The sequence below is a fragment of the Emericellopsis cladophorae genome (genome assembly GCF_022114955.1).
Source record: "Emericellopsis cladophorae strain MUM 19.33 chromosome Unknown NODE_59_length_126458_cov_121_923675, whole genome shotgun sequence".
Lineage (NCBI taxonomy): Eukaryota > Fungi > Ascomycota > Sordariomycetes > Hypocreales > Bionectriaceae > Emericellopsis > Emericellopsis cladophorae.
In genome coordinates, this window is record NW_026250984.1 from 73,222 (window position 1) to 89,741 (window position 16,520).

The 16,520-nt window shown below is 54.3% G+C and overlaps 5 protein-coding genes across 5 annotated transcripts; 3 read left to right on the forward strand and 2 right to left on the reverse strand.

Moving 5' to 3' along the window:
* Positions 1-8,259: 8,259 nt before the first annotated feature.
* On the forward strand, positions 8,260-8,835 carry J7T54_007443 (Actin-related protein 2/3 complex subunit-like protein; the record flags this gene model as incomplete). Its single annotated transcript, XM_051509351.1, has 3 exons — positions 8,260-8,514; positions 8,575-8,706; positions 8,755-8,835. 3 exons carry the CDS (start codon positions 8,260-8,262, stop codon positions 8,833-8,835), a joined length of 468 nt encoding a protein of 155 aa, XP_051359646.1.
* A 249-nt stretch (positions 8,836-9,084) lies between these two features.
* On the reverse strand, positions 9,085-10,581 carry J7T54_007444 (methyltransferase; the record flags this gene model as incomplete). The annotated part of the gene is made up of 3 exons (XM_051509352.1): positions 9,085-9,906; positions 9,955-10,098; positions 10,549-10,581. 3 exons carry the CDS (start codon positions 10,579-10,581, stop codon positions 9,085-9,087), a joined length of 999 nt encoding a protein of 332 aa, XP_051359647.1.
* Positions 10,582-10,823: 242 nt separating this feature from the next.
* Positions 10,824-13,862, forward strand: J7T54_007445 (AP-2 complex subunit alpha-like protein; the record flags this gene model as incomplete). The annotated part of the gene is made up of 4 exons (XM_051509353.1): positions 10,824-11,128; positions 11,192-11,320; positions 11,373-13,641; positions 13,695-13,862. The coding sequence occupies 4 exons, from the start codon at positions 10,824-10,826 to the stop codon at positions 13,860-13,862; spliced, it is 2,871 nt and encodes a 956-aa protein (XP_051359648.1).
* Positions 13,863-14,082: 220 nt separating this feature from the next.
* On the reverse strand, positions 14,083-14,917 carry J7T54_007446 (uncharacterized protein; the record flags this gene model as incomplete). The annotated part of the gene is made up of 2 exons (XM_051509354.1): positions 14,083-14,568; positions 14,627-14,917. The coding sequence occupies 2 exons, from the start codon at positions 14,915-14,917 to the stop codon at positions 14,083-14,085; spliced, it is 777 nt and encodes a 258-aa protein (XP_051359649.1).
* Positions 14,918-15,129: 212 nt separating this feature from the next.
* On the forward strand, positions 15,130-16,242 carry J7T54_007447 (uncharacterized protein; the record flags this gene model as incomplete). The annotated part of the gene is made up of 1 exon (XM_051509355.1): positions 15,130-16,242. The coding sequence occupies one exon, from the start codon at positions 15,130-15,132 to the stop codon at positions 16,240-16,242; it is 1,113 nt and encodes a 370-aa protein (XP_051359650.1).
* Between the last annotated feature and the right edge of the window lie 278 nt (positions 16,243-16,520).

Genomic DNA, 16,520 nt, shown 5'->3' on the forward strand with positions numbered 1-16,520 from the left:
TACGAGCCGGAGATCGATTTTTGTCTCAGATCTCCTCCGGTGTCTGGAGTATCCGTACAGTAGTGCCTACTGCTTACGTACCGTCGGTACATGCGTCTTGTCTCTTGTCTCGGGCACTGCCAGCCGGGGCCTTGATGTGTGCGATACTTGTTTGAGAGCACAACTGTTTGCGCCATGAACGCGGTACGGCAGAGTAAGCCACCGATACGCAAGGCCACAGAGGCCAAGGGACGAAAATGTAAACTGATTTTCAGGATATCAATTCGATCTTTGTTTGCGCAGAGACAACAGCAAGCGGACAGACACACACCACCAAGCGGCAAGCCACACTCCCAAGTGGCCGGAACCTCCCAGATCCCGCATTGACTAGCGTCTGTTCCATTTCCAACCCCACCCTCTTTCAATTTGGTTTCTAGGTGGCAAGCTATGTTAATTACAACAGCATCGTACATCAGGCACGGGGTCGTGTCAGGGTGAGAATGTGTTTGCTGTTGGCTTGCGTGCCTCATCAAGCGCACCGTCAAACACGCACGGAGTGCCAGATGCGACGGAGTGCATGTCAAACACACTCCGGCAGGAACGAGAATACGTAGATCCTTCCTGCCTTTGCATCATGCAAGGGCGATCAACCAATCACTCCTCATTCCACATTCGAAGCTCCGAGTCAGTTGGCGCAGTTATTAGTAGACGTACCTACGTAGATGCTTCTCTTTGATGCGCGACTGCTGCAGCGCTACCTCATGCGGCCTGCCTTGTGCAGTGCGCGACGGGATAAAACAGCTGCTTGTTCGCCGACTGGAGCTACCCTCAGAGCGCTGTGTTTCCCCATTCATGCATCATGCAGCCGCCTGCCTATGCGGATGGTCCCAGCTGCGTCATCATGTGCCAGGCGGTTCGATCCGCCAGTGTGCATATGCACACTGTCTATCCGTGGGAACAGAGGCGCAATACGTGCCATCATGCAAGGTACGGGACCTTCCAGCAGCGATTAACCTTCTTCTCCCCTTCTCTGATTGTCCGCTCCGTCACCGTGCATTGCTTCTCCCCGATCGCCTGCGGCCCAAAGCGCGACCAGACGCCACCCCCAGCAGAAGCAAACATTGGTCCATCCACGCTGGAAACTGAAACAGCCTGCCGTGGTTGTAGAATTGCACCAATTGAGTCCAGTCCTAGTCGGATCGGGCAGTTCAAGTTTGCTGCGGGACGGCGCATCTCAGCGCGTCGCGCTGCGGTTGGTAGCAGGGCGGCGGCTGGTGATTTATGAGAAACCTGGGCAAACTGTTGAATACGTCGTCTGCCTTGCCTGCTTGCTGGTGTTAGCGGCGCGTCAATCCGCCTGTCCGACGGACCATCACCAACCGTCACATCTACCCCAGCATTCCCTCAAATTGACAGCGCGAAAATTAGTCTTGGTGAGTTGCTCATAGTGGCAGCCACCCACTGGCAAACCTCAGTCTTGGGCAGTACTAGCAACATGAGAATTCAAATGCTGGAAAAGGATAGTGAGGTACTTAGTGATATAACAATAAAAAGGGTATCTTTTCCGTCCGTCTGTCTGAGCCCAGCCCAGTGACGCCAGTGGCAGCAGTCGGGCCACGCTGAACTGTCTCTTGCCTCGTACAGAAATATTTGTACCTACACCCGAGTTGCCCAAACATGATATGTTGACAATGTAAAGAAAATCGAAAAGGCAAAGCAAATGAAGCCCTAGTCTATATGCGCAAACCCAAGCAAGAACTTCCGACTTTTGTTGTCCCAAAACCAGTGTTGGAGGCAGCCCTCCAAACAAACAAAAAAAAAATAAGAAAACCCTGTCTGTAGGCTCTGAATCTGATCAGGCTCGGACAGGGAGCCCGTGAGGGCAATGCTCTTGTCGTCTACTCTTCTGCGCCTTTTGTTTGGAACACTCCAGAGCGTGTCCATGTCTTCGAGAGGTGGCAATCGCCTATCACTGAAGCCAGGCAGAAAAAAGGACGTATCCCGAAATGTGCCCAATGTATCCCATCTATGCCCAAACGCCGCGCTAGGACTGGTCTGGTCCAGGAAGCGCTGTAAAAATCCAAATTAAGGGTGAAGATAGTGTCCAGGCTCTTGAAGCCTGCAGTTCTCCCTGAAGTCGAGCCGCTGAGAGGCAAGGAAAGGCTTTTGATCCGCAGTCGGCAAATGGTGATATTGTCGAGAGTTGGTAAATTAAAGTATGTTACGTGAAGGTGCTCGTAGGCCGAAGTCGAAAAGAAGATGTCTTGCTGGGATCAATCGCAGCGGTCTGATGGTTTTATCGAGGGTGAGGTGGAGGCTTGGGGACGCCCGTGGTATCGTAGGCACCACGGCCCATGTTGCAAGGACTCGATGATTCGGCGAGCATGGTGATGTAGTTGCGGGTTGCGGTGCGATCGAACTTGGAATGTTCAGTGAAGCGTACAGAGCTGTGGATGTGTTAGTGGATGCAATCGCAGTCAGGCGGGAGAACCAAGCAGTGCATGAAACCCTGAATATTCACAACGCAAGCGATTTGTACTTACCAGCTCGATCGTCAGTGAAGAGAGTGTATTGGACTGAGGCGAATTGTGTGGGCACCAATACGTTGAGGTCGAAGGACAGGAGATACTGTCTCGGTAGGTGGTCGAACAGGGCGTCGTCACGCGATGCGCTTAGAGCTTCTTTTACGTTTGCGCAACAGCGTGTCCAAGTTTGTAGCGTGGTTTTCGGTATGTTCTGGTGACTGGCAGAATACTCGTTTCTGTTGGCGATGATTTGGCAAGTGCGTGTACAGCAGTGTAGCGAGACAAGTCGTAGACCAAGCCGAGGCAAGGGTCAGTGATGGATCGATGCGTGAGCCGCGAGGCTATGATTACTGTAGATGTAGTGGTATTAACGAGGTAGGAAAACAGAACGATGGTACACGATTGGACTGAAGGAGAGTAGGGGAGAGCTGAAAGAGGCAAAGGAATGGAATGGTGCGAGACCAGGAGCTTTTGTATAAGAGGCCAGAAGAAGAGCAGGAGGATTGCAGAAGGAAAGTAGAAGGGGGCTATCCGTCACCGAGGACGACTCAGGCAATGCCCAGAAAAAGTTGGGAGCACAATATGGCAGGCAGGTACCTTGTCCCTTCTCCAGGTACCGTAGATTGTCAAATTTACCAGCTGGACACACCATGCTTGCTAGGTAGCCGGTACGAGCGATCCGCCGGGCGTGCCTGAGCGCTCGCGGCCCTGGTTGGGAGACAAAAAGCAGCAACGGACAGCCCAGCAAATAGCCGTCGCAGGAGAATGGCTAAAATCGCCATAGGCCCATTCTGGCGCCGAGATGGGCAATCAAGGGTGCCAAAGCAGGGAGGCGCCAGGCATGGAGACCGCGGCAAGGGAGTGCGAGGGCCATGACATTCCTACAGTGTCATAGAGTGGGCAACGCGACCAGACGCACCAGGGGCCAGCAGTGGATGGACGCGACGGATCGAGCCAGTGGAGAAGCGCTGGACTTAGGATGGTTAGGCCAGGGGTCTGGGGTCATGGCTGCTGATCCGTCCAGCCCAAAACACCGGGCGGATGGAGTGCGTGCCCAAACGCGACGACACTGTGCACTGCTCGCCTGTCATCCATCACTGCGAGCGCTGGAGGATTGTAACCTGACGCTAGCGAGTATTCATTACGGATCAGGGGGGTATCCACGCCGGAAGAGCGCAACACCGTGCCCGTGGACGCTCCAGTTATTCATCGTCGAGACTCCACTGTGGTCTTCTCAGGCTCCTGTGGTGATTATCAAATCGGCCAGAGTGAAAGAATGTCTGCGCAATGTGTCATTGCGCGGTGGCATAGTTCATCATCGTTTTGTGACACGACCAGTTGTGACTTGTGCCCCCATGTGCTGAATGCGACTGGCAGCCTCAAAATGATACAACACAGTAATACGTATCGCATCTCGGGCCCTATCGCTTTCCAGGAAGAAGCAAAAACGTGGGAGCATGCAGGCACTATTCAAAAGGGGTGTTTGTAGCGATCCAGGCACGGCCCCTCGGTCTGGACAAACGCGCTTTTGCCAGAATGCAACAGCGCGCGTCATGACCTGACTCAACCTCCTCCATCCCCTGCGCACGACGCTGAGAAAGTAAAACATGCTCTTCAACGTGCCGGTGTACCGCCGCTCACATCGAGGCCGTGGCATTGGCAGTTGAGGCTCACCGAGAAAATAGGCACTGTGCCGGGCGGCACTGCACGTCGAGAACCCTTCCAGCTGATCTTTGTGCGACTATCGGGTTCAGCAGGGCGCAGTATAGATCACCAAGGGCCCGGTGATACCAACTGCCACTTTATTCACGCTTCCTCACCATCCATTCTCCGGATGCTGTGTGTCAACGAGCATTTATGCTCTGCCGCTCGCAGGGGCAAAAGAATGCCTGCCGTGCTTTCTGTGATATATATAACCACCATCATCTGGAAGCTTACCATCCACCTTTCGCCGGCCGAGCTAGGGGCAATCCGCATGTCGCCGATCCATGCTCCTGGTTTCCGAACTGAGGCAGACGGCTGTCGTTCGCCTATTACTACCACGCCAACGGGTGTTCGCTGTATAACATTACGCTGCATCCGAAACCACCTTCCTAATAATAATCACGAATCGTGTGACGGCGCGAGTTCGTATGCGGTTTCAGCACTGTGCCAATTGACCATATCTTCTCGTGAAAAAAAGAAAAGGCCTGCTCTTGCGGTTCTCTTGGTAGGATCGCTGCCGCTGAATCGGCACAGAGGATGATGAATGGCGCAACTTGCAAGTCGCACTGCATCTCGGCTCCCATACGTGTTCATCATTCTTCCTGGACGCCCGCATCGGGTTATTATTATCAATGCAATTGTCCTTTGGCTGCATCTGCCGGGCCTGCTGAAAGATGACGTGGATTCAACTGGCCGCGCCCGCTGTTGATGCTCCAACTTAATAACTGTCAGACGGGTCGCCCTTCATTGTACATCTGCCATGTGGGCTGACCGACCAGGTGACCCCTTACAAGACTTAAATTCGGAGTGATTTGTCGATTTTGCCTCCAGTCATTGATCAACCACGAAGCAAGGGAGATGGCCGGTGCACGCGAGGCACATGGAGATCACTCGACTTATTGTTAACGCCAAGACAACGTTCCAAAGTCGTCTCTTGAGAAGATATGCGTCATCAAAGACACTGTCGTATTTTGGAGGCCAAATGTCATCGAGAACTGATATGGACCACGGGATCCATTGCAGGTAAAATAAAAGTCTGATCGTCTCGAAAACGTTCAGAGCTACCGACGGAGTACGTACCACGGCAAGCGAGAGTTCATCTGGCGTCGGAGCCGTCTGGCTGTCTTCCGCGACCCAAAATGCCGGTCCTAATAATGAGAGAATTCGTCCGCGGAAGTGGTCCGAGGACCATTCCCAATCTCGGGCAGCACAATTAGTGAGGCGGCAACAGGGCTACCGCCATCTCAGGGAGTCAGGGTGCACGTTTGCTGGTGCCATGTGCGAGGCGGTGCGATGCTGTCGTAGAAGTCTTCTGGAAGCTGTCACACCTGTCCATGTCAAGTGGGGACAGACAACGCGAAGCCGGGGTGCCCTACAAGTAGACAGTGTGAGAGTCACAACTTGGGGCGTGGGCCGTTTGACGTTCCCAGCGGCGATAAAATAAGTTCAACACCAAAGCCTCGGTCGAACTGAGTAGTGCGCAATAATGGGTTTGGGCAGCGAATGGCTCATTGCCCAGCTTTGACGATCTACCTAGGCCACCAAGCGACTAGGGGTTTGCAAACAAAGGAGGTACCACAAACATCGTACATGATAGAATGTGCTCTTTACGATTCAATGTAACAAGCCTACTGTCAGTAATAAAGACACGAGTCGTTCGCAAAGGGACTGTGGATTGGGATAGTCAGCACATGTCAGGGGAGGTCATTAGTCGTGCTTTCCGCGGCTCCTCTTCTAAATTGCACAGTGTCAACAGATTGGGCGTCAAACCTTTGTGTCACTGTGCCGGCTGTTCCTGCATTGGCGCCACACCCCCCAAACTCAATCCATCTCGTCGTCCGTGAAGAGTCTAAGTGTTAACAAGTTCACCCTATGATACCTTCAACAAGTGACGAGCAATAGCTGGCTGAGGATTCAGACAGAGTCACAAGGATCTCTCTCTAGCTGTTCAGCCCCATCCACCTTTTTCGACTTCGCCCGTCGGAGCAGGCCACACTCTTTCACGTTACTGCCAGGATGACACAACGTGGGAACAGGGGCTCCCCCTTCATATCGCAATGCATTATTATTTATACGACAACCAATCGATGAACCTCCGTTTACTCCGCCAGTCGTAGCATGATGAAAAGTTCTTTCAGAAGTGATTTCGCTCGCGGATTTGTGGAAATGGCAATACCTCGCCTTGCCACATTGTCATAATAACCGATCAAGGGTCTACCTTCTTGGGGGCTGTTGCAGATGCGCTGTCCCGATATCCTGGGGCTGGCTTCTCTCCACCCCGTCTTGTGTTGAGACTGTGTCTGTAATTAGTAGGGTGGCACACCTACATGGAACTTCAATAATTGCTTTATTCGGGCTGTAAACTGACTCGGTTTGCGACGCTCGTTGGGAGAGCCATTGCTAGTGTGGCTCGCGGGTGGCTGTGCTATTGAGTCAATGCGGACAATGATAATTCGTTTATTTCCATTTCCCACTAACAGAGCAATCAGAATGGACGTCCAGAAGCGGACACCGCCGCCAGCGGTTTCAGATCTCTTCAGCCAATTCATTCATTCCAGACATTGTCACCCCAGACCCAGCGACACGGTCAGTGGTTTCCCACGCCGGGTATGTGCGTCGCCATGTTCCGCCGCCCTATCCTTACCAGCCCGTCGACCGGGGAGTGCTTCCGTGACGTTTCTAGCGTCTTCTCTTCCCTCGCCGTAATTTCAAAATTTTCCCCGTCATTTTCTGTGCCGTCCGTTTCCTTCCGTCTCACAGTTTCGGCGCTCAATTCAGGGTCGTCGGGAAGCACTGTGCCTGCACAGTGGGCCGCATCCGAATTGTTGGGGGCTGGTTCCGCACCGAGAAGAGTAAGGTATCATGACAAGGATGTCAAATTGGGCAGACATTCATGGAAGATCTGCGTACTACGGAGTAGTAATACTACGTCGTCTACGTCCGTAGCCTCGCACGCATGAGGAACTTCATGGCTAGAGCTTATATTCGTGATGTTGCAATCCGTTCGCTTGAAGCTGGGTATGCTTCTCGTCAACAGGGCGGGACGTATCGAGCAGTGCCTGATGGGCCGATGGCAAAGCGTGTGTAGGTAGTGGCTGGCCCTTGAAACGCACGTATACGTTGCTAGTTACTTGGCTGACGCGGTTTGCCCTTCATCTTGGCCATGAAAAGCTACTGCTTTTGTAATTCCTGTACAGAGTAAATATTTGAGCACGCCGAATGAGAGTTGAGACAGCCCCCTAGTTTCCAATTTTGTGTATTTATCCCATTTATTGGGACATTTGTGATCGGTTGGGTCTTGATCTGGCGACGGTTAGTCAGCCTGTCAGCGTCGCTGCTCTTCTTCGAACCTCTATTGAAATTGGGAGGTGGTATTGAAGCATACTTCCATTCAGCATACCCATCCCATCTCGTTGCCATTTGGATATCGTGTTCCCATGTAGGCTAGGCGGCCGGAGTCGGGAACGAAGTGGGATAGTCCGGATAGGTTCTCTATGCGCAAGCAGCGCCGATGCTGAAATGCAAACCCTGCTATTAGCGATGCATCACTTTGTTCTCTGCATTGGAGTTAGAGCGTCTGGACACGAGGCAAGCTACGAGCGGGTGGTTGGTTTACATCGTGGTGTATTTCAGTCAGGGATTGCTCGAGTCACATTAGATACTCGTATTTCACGTCATGACATAGCAAAGCATAGAATATTAAGGTAAGAAAATAATAATTCAGAAAGCCAATTTGCGATTGACTTCATTGACAGAAGAACATCAGCCTACTAGGAATAGTGCTTGACCTTGTAGCAGTTGTCATGAAATTGAAGATTGAGGCCGCACAGGGTAGTCAAGTCGACAGTGCCTTCCCCACATGACATTTGGAGCACCCGCCCGCCGGTCAGCCTCCAAGAGTCCCCACCCCGCCGTGCCAACGTCTGACGCAGCAGCTCTCGCCCGCCTAGAGCTGCATCATCACCAGCGCTGTCAGTATATCGACCCGACTTAACACTGCGATCCACCCTGAAGCCCAAGATTGAGGCGTTTAGAGCTCTAGCAGCCCAATATGTCTATCATTCAGCAACACAGCAACGCCACACTCGGTGACGCCTGGCGCACCATCAACATCGACGCCCTTACCGAGGACTCGTCCGTCAACTTCGACACGTCGGCTCTCCATCCTCCCCAGCCCGAGGTGTCCGAAGCAGATGCGCGGCAAATCAACACACAAGTGCGACAGCTGCTACGCGGGGGCGACACCGAGGGTGCCTTGAGGGGATGCCTAGACACACCAGTATACAATGGCTCAGAGGCGGCAAAGGTAGGATGCTCGGGTTTTTAAGACTGTGAAGGCCATATCTGAATAACATCGAAAAAACAGGATGCGCACCTGCAAACCATCACCGAAGTGCTGCAGTCGATCAAGGCGAGCGAGATGAGCCCATTGCTCAAGAGCATCTATAGCTCAGAGGGCGGAAATGAGGCATTGGATGTTTTGATGAAGTACATGTGGGTACCCTGCCTCTTCCGACGATGATGCGTTACTGACTGTCCTCTGTAGCTACAAAGGAATGGGCGCTGGCGCTCCCAAGGCCTCGAGAACGCCATCTGGCGTAACCCCCCAGTCCACAGGAGGGTTTAGCCAAGTAGGAGGACGCCCAGGTTCAAACGAGCCTACAGGAGCAGCAATGAGTGTGCTGCTGAGCTGGCACGAGAAGGTTGTGGATGTGGCTGGCCTGGGCTGCATCGGACGCACGATGACCGATTGGAGGAGAGTATAAACAAAGCACGAGCTAGGTTGTAGGACTGAAGTCGCGAATATAGATATCTACATGTCTTTCAATGGCATGGATAAATTTGGTGTACATACTACAAACGAGGCCCATTGCCCTCACTTTTGCTCCAAGATATCCTTGAGGTTGAGATCACCGCTGCCCCGCGGTAGGGGCTTTGCTTGATCGGGACTTTCGTGCCACCCGATCATGTAGATGATCCTGAAAGTAGCTGGCAGCGTACCATCTTCGTTGCCATGTAGTTCGCGATAAATGGCTTCGTTGGCAAGCAGCAGATCTCTGCTAATTGGCCCCATTTCCCTTCCGAGAATCACGTTCGACTCGCCCATGGCCTGGAGATCCTGCATCAAGGTGAATGTGTCGGGATAGTCGACGACAATGTCGTCCACATCGACCGTCAGCATTTTAAACCCTGCTTTCTGTAGTAGACCTCCGACATCACGGACGTCGGCCAAAGGTGACACGCGGGGAGACATGCCTCCCCGCCTCTCCTGCTCGGCGAGCTGGAGCGATGTCCGTAACTCGAAAAGAGTGTCGCCGCCGAGCATAGCCCCAATGAACGGACAATCCGGCTTGAGAATGTTGTTGATTTGAGTGAGTGTACCTGGCAGGTCGTTGATCCAATGCATGCTGAGGTTGCTCATGACCAAATCGAACGACTCCGGTTCGTACGGCAGAGTCTCCTCGTCTTCGAGGACGTGGCGGGTGATATTCAACTGGTCATTGAAGTCGAGCTTGGCGTCTCGGTACAGCAGAGCCTCGGACGATTCAGCTGCCACTAGTTCGGTGATGCGCGTGGAGATGGGCGTCGAGTCTGGCTTCGAGGGATCTGGATCTGGATTCGGCTGTACCAGAGCGCGAGCAATGTTGCACGAGTTGGCTCCAACATCGAGGACCTTGGGGAAGTGTCGTTTGATATCCTGTCAAGGTGAGCACGGGTCCAGTTATGGTACTATTCAGCAACCTACAAGTAGACGCTCGGTAAGTCGGACGGCCACCTCATCCTTCAGATAGTCTGTCTCCCGACTAAGCTCTGGGTTGGCTGCAGCACGCTCCTTCTGCAACCATTTCGAGCGGCGGTTGAACACCTGGAAGCGTGGCGCGCCACCGGACTGAACCGCATATGTTCTGCGATAACATCGCGATAGCTGGTGCGGCAAGCTAGGCAAGCGGCAGCTCGCGGCAGTAAGAGAGCGCGTGCATGATGACATTACATGCTACTCTGGACCAAGCGACGGGATCCGTGTCAGCATTCAATTTGCCTCGAAGATGTTGAGAATGGAAGGGAGTGGGTAGTTGTGAGTCTGTGACGGCATCATCCACCGCTGAAGAAGCAGCTCCAGCGATTTGAAGGTGCACGGACCAGGGGACTGTCTGTCTGCAATGAAATGGTCCCCACATTTCGACGGACTACCCACAGGCTACTGCAGTGCACACCCTCCGTATCCACGTCCATCTCAGGAGGAATCCACGGAGGCAGTTTGAGAAACTACATTCGACGCACAGGTCCGGCTTGGGGCGACAGAGAGGCGATTTGGATCCAACTACCTCGCGCAGGTTACTTGTCCGCGGAGAGTCGAGACCTCCTGCGACATCTCCGCCCCTCTCACATCCTCGGATCATCTGAGCCCCTCGAATCGCCAACCGGACGCCCGAATCCGAGCCCCTCGCGCGTGTGTATTGATGGTGAGCTCTTGAGCAACTGCGGACGAGCTGTCCAAGTAAACACCAGAGGTCAACATAGGAGTCAATCTGCATACTCCATCGTGCCGATCGATCGACGTTCCGAATTCTACGTGCAGTCTCGTAGCCCTCGGGCCGCTCAAGGTCATCCACCATGTCGACTTCAGGCGGCGGCTTTCTCGGCCGCTCGAGCAGCAGCAATGCCAACATGCGAGGGCTTGTTCAGTTCATTGCTGACCTCCGAAACGCTCGCGCGCGCGAGCTGGAGGAGAAGAGAATCAACAAGGAGCTTGCCAACATCCGACAAAAGTTCAAGGACGGCAACCTCAACGGTTATCATCGCAAGAAATATGTTTGCAAGCTACTATACATTTACATACTGGGCTGGAATGTCGACTTTGGTCACCTCGAGGCTGTCAACCTGATCTCGGCCAACAAATACTCGGAGAAGCAGATAGGGTACTTGGCCATGACCCTTTTCCTTCATGAACAACATGAACTTTTGCACCTGGTTGTCAACAGTATAAGGAAGGATCTCTTGGACCAAAACGAGCTGTACAACTGTCTGGCATTACACGCCATTGCCAACGTGGGTAGCCGAGAGATGGGAGAGGCCTTGAGCAACGAGGTACACAGGTTGCTCATCTCGCCGTGAGTCTGCCCCGAAGGTGCGACCTGGCCATTCAGACTAACAAGCGAACAGGACGTCCAAGTCCTTTGTCAAGAAAAAGTCAGCATTGACCCTGTTGCGACTGTACCGAAAGCACCCCGATATTGTCTCACCACAGTGGGCGGAGAGACTGGTCCATCTAATGGACGATGTTGATCTCGGCGTTGCGCTCTCAGTGACATCGCTGGTCATGACGCTGGCCCAGGACAACTTGGAGCAATACAAGGGCGCGTATGCCAAGGCTGCCACGAGGCTGAAGCGCATCATCATCGATGGCGAATACACAACCGACTACCTTTATTACAAGGTGCCCTGCCCCTGGCTCCAAGTCAAGCTGTTGCGACTCTTGCAGTACTTCCCGCCTTCGGAAGACAACCACGTGCGCGACATGCTGCGCGAGGTGCTGGAGAAAATCCTCAGTCTTGCCATGGAAGGGAGCAAGAATGTGCAGCAGAACAATGCGCAGAATGCCGTTCTGTTCGAGGCTATTAACCTCATCATCCACCTGGACACGGAGACGAGACTGATGAAGCAAATCTCGTCGCGTTTGGGACGTTTCATCCAGAGTAGGGAGACCAACGTACGATACCTGGGTCTCGAAGCCATGACGCACTTGGCTGCGCGTGCCGAAACTCTGGATCCGATCAAGCAGCACCAGGATATCATCGTCGGCTCACTGAAGGATCGCGACATCAGTGTGCGTCGCAAGGGTCTCGACTTGTTGTACAGCATGTGCGATACTGACAATGCGCAAATCGTCGTGGCCGAGCTTTTGCAGTACCTTCAAAATGCCGACTTTGCGATCAGGGAGGAGATGGTCCTGAAGATTGCCATTCTGACGGAGAAATACGCCACGGACGTCCAGTGGTATGTCGACATTTCTCTGCGCTTGATCGCCATGGCAGGCGACCACGTAAGTGACGAGGTTTGGCAGCGCGTCATTCAAATCGTCACCAACAATGAGGAGCTGCAAGTGTACGCCGCCCAGAACGCGCTGCAGTACTTAAAGTCCGACCACTGCCACGAGACACTTGTCAAGATTGGCGCGTATATCCTCGGAGAATTTGGACATCTCATTGCCGATCAGCCCAAATGCAGTCCGATAGAGCAGTTTCTGGCGCTCCAAAGTAAGATCGCGCCATGCTCCTCCGGCACGCGATCCATGATTCTGTCCTGCTTCATCAAGTTTGTCAACCTGTTCCCCGAGATCAAGCCCCAGCTCGTCGGCATCTTTGATCTCTACAGCCACACCCTTGACTCGGAGATGCAACAGCGTGCCTGCGAATACCTCGTCTTGGCCTCGCTGCCGACGGACGACCTGCTTCGAACAGTATGCGACGAGATGCCGCCTTTCCCGGAGCGGCAATCTGCGCTCTTGTCACGTCTGCACCAGAAGCAAGGCGCTACGAGCGACAAGCGGACGTGGGTCATTGGCGGCAAGGATGCGAACAGCGACAGGACGGAGTTGAAGATGGCCTCGCCCAGTGCGTTGAAGCGGACGTTTAGTTCTGGCAACCCCTCCAACAGGGGCTCCAACGGAGCAAACGGTGCCTCTGACTTGGCAGGCCTGGACATGAATGCGTCTGGGCGCTCGGAACCAAAGGCGCTCAATGTGCCCAATTTGGCGAGCGCTGCGCATCTGTCCCCCGGCTGGGAGAAGGGGTACAACCGCCTGCTTGTGCGCACGGACGGTGTGCTTTACGAAGACGGTCAGATCCAGATCGGTGTGCGATCGGAATACCGGGGCCAGATGGCCTGTCTAATTGTTTACTTCAAGAACAAGATCCCCACAACACTGGGCTCCTTTACGACTACATTGGATTTGGACGAGAGCGAGAAGACGAAGCTCACGTGGGAAACCAAGTCCTTGCCGGACAGCCAAATTCCGGAAGCGGCTCAGTCTCAGCAGGTGATCATGTTCGAGGCGAAGCACGTCTTCGCCAGGAGCCCAACTATGCGCGTCAGCTACCTGGCGGGTGCCCTACAAGCTCTGACTCTGAAGCTGCCTGTGGCCATCCACAAGTTCATGGACCCAGCAGATCTGTCGGCAGAAGACTTCTTCAAGCGGTGGAAGCAGATTGGCGGCGCTCCCCGTGAGGCACAGGCCATCTTCGGCATCACTGGCAACAACCGACAGATTAGCCCGGACTTTGTGACAAACACGGTCAATGGCTTTAGGTGGCGGATCCTGGACATGGTGGACCCCAATCCTAGGAATATTGTAGGCGCCAGCGTCCTACACACGTCAGGGGGCGGCAAGTTTGGGTGCTTGATGAGACTCGAGCCAAACTACGATAGCCAGGTACGCTTGTCCAACTGCGGTGTAACACTTTGTACATACTGACCACCTCTCAGATGATTCGCCTGACTATCCGCGCCACGGATGACTCGGTAGCTCCCATTCTCTTGTCCCTCGTTCAGGAGCGCCTCAGCGTGGGCTTCCCGACCGTGTCCGAGCGCGGGGCCAACGCACCTTCGGAGGACCAAATGCTGGATGCATTTGGCAATGTGTTGGTCATGTAAAAGCGAACGGGCATATTCCATGATTAGTGTATAATTACGCGTCCCCTATGCCGGAGTCGCTCTCGAAAAGCGTGGAAAGCACATTGGCGTTTTGCAGGAGCATGATATTGGGTGGACTGCATGTCTAGGTTTAGGGGTGGAAATTTTTTGATGCTGCAGCGGCATCATGGAGGTATGAATTTGGACGAGTCATCCTTGTGTGTGTGTGCGTGCTTCTAAGTTACTCCTTGATCTTCGCCTCGGCCTTGGGTGGCCTTTGACCAAAGATTGTGCTGCCGACTCTGACCTCACCGCTACCCATTTTGATTGCGCCCTCAAAGTCCTCGCTCATGCCCATGCTCAGCTCAAGCCGGCCCGCTTCAAGACCCAGCTCCTTCTCGACAAAGTCTCTTTGTTGCTTAAGCGTGGCAAAGTCCTCATTCTCTGTCTCTGCTGTCGTCGCCTTGCTCCGCGCAATCGCACCAATGGTCATCAGTCCAAGGAGGTGCAATCTCGGGCAATTCTCTAGAATGTCGCGGCAGAGTGCGACGGTAGCATGACCCGGTTCGCAGCCGGACTTTGCCTCTTCGCCTGATGTGTTCACCTGCACGTGGGCTGAGATCTTGGGGAGATCAGGCAGAGCGGCGCGGGCTGTGTTGAGGAGATGCGCCTTCTTGGCCGTATCGACGGACGAAACGCAGAGCAGATTCGGGATCTTGGCCAGGGGCTTACAGTGGCCTATTGTGCATTGTCAGAACCATTGTCGTCGTCGTCCCTCGACCTACTGCAGAATGGGTGGGTGAGAGCTTGCCTGACTGCAGGCCACCGATAAAGTGCCACTGTATGGCCCGAGGAAGAAGCTCGCTCTTCTCCCTCAGTTCTTGTGCATAGTTCTCGCCAAAGTGGACATGGGAGGCCGGCGCTTGGTGAAGCGCGAGAATGTCATTCGCAGGCTTCAGCTTGCTCACGGCCACGAGGCGCACATTCTGGCCAACGGAGGCGGCACCAGCGACGCGCGACTGGATGGCAGTGAGGTTTGCTACGAGCGTGGAGGCGCGGGACGGATCGACTTTCATTTCCTCTGTCATTTCTCCCGTGCTGCCTAATTAGCGAGATGCGCGTCCAGTGTGCAAATATTATTAGTGAAGGATGTTGCGTCGCGGATGCATGACGATGTTGAAATTCGGGATATCATCGGGCAACCGCCTCTCACCTTCTTCCCACCTCGCATCCCGGGACCGCCTCGTACGACAAGTCTTGAATCCCGCCTCTCGTTTGACTGAAAGAAATGTCCGACTTTAAGCATCAGCGACGGCGGACGAACAGCAATGCGCTGTCACTGAGGAGCGCAGGGTCGGCTGGTGGTGGCGGCGGACACGCCCGTGGCATCTCACGCGCCGTCATTCAGCCAAGATCAACACACACCTCTGATGAATTCCTCAAACCTTTCCTCCAATCTTCATTCGACCCTGCGACCTTTATCAATGGCAACCTCCCGCCTGTGCAGCAGCGTAGCGCCGAAGGCGCAGCCACAGGGGGCACGGCGGACCTGTCATCGCAAGCGCAGGCGCTCATTACCCAGCTCAACACTCACACCACACGCCTATCCAACACACTCACAACGCTCACCGACGACATTCTACGCAGCGGGAACCGTCTGGCCTATGAGGTGGAATTACTTCGGGGCGAGACGGTGGGACTCAACGAGACGTTGCATGAAACTCTCGCGGACGATGTGAGGAAGTTCGTGCCAGAAGGTCTGCCGACAGAGCCGGCCGTCACGAGGATAAACGAAGAGCAAGAGGAGGCGGAGGAGCCCACGACGACGTCGACGGAGCCCGAGTTTGTGAAGCAGCTGCAGACCCTGACCCTGGTGCGCGCACGGCTAGACTCTGTGATCAAGACGTTTGGTGACTCTATGGAATTCGTATTCCCGCCCTCGGAGCTCTCCGTCTCATCCTCCTTCCTGTCCGTGTCCGCGCCCGAGCCTGGCTCAGAGCAGCAATCGTCCGAGGAAAAGGGACAGCAGGTGCTCACCAAGCTTCGCGGGGAGATTGCGGATCTCCTCGACACGCCGGCTGATCCCGTGGAGGGCATCGCACAGGCGGCGCAGCGGGTGGAGGAGCTCAAGGAGCTGACGACGGTGTGGCGTGGCACGCGCGAGGAGAAGGGACGGATGCGGTTCATTGAGAGCCTGGCTAAGATGGTGGAGGACAAGCACCGGGAGCTGATGCGGGAGATGGAGCTGGCCGCCAAGAAGAACGAGGCGGCGGCGGCGACTGCGACTGGTAGGACCAGGAAGAGCAGCGTGACGAGGGATGCGGCCGTGGAGGAGGCCAAGGTTGTGCCTGGCGGGTTTGGGCTGTTGAACCAGTTGCAGCGGTTGAGGAGTGGTCTGTGACACAGGGTGGTGACCGATCCCACTGGCCCAGGGACTCAGGCAGAAGCACTGCGGTCCATTGCTATACAAGAGCGTCTAGTGACAGGAAGTTGGTGTCATCTGGCTATGCTATGACATGGCAGATCTGCAAGGGGAATCAGACAGGGGATGTTTGAGCCAGCGCAGCACCATGAGTGCACGCTGAGAGATGAATACCCGAATGGCCTGACTGTAAACGCGGGGACTTACTTGACTGATAATAGAAAATAGTCATGTGGAGGGGTGAAGGACATCTATTT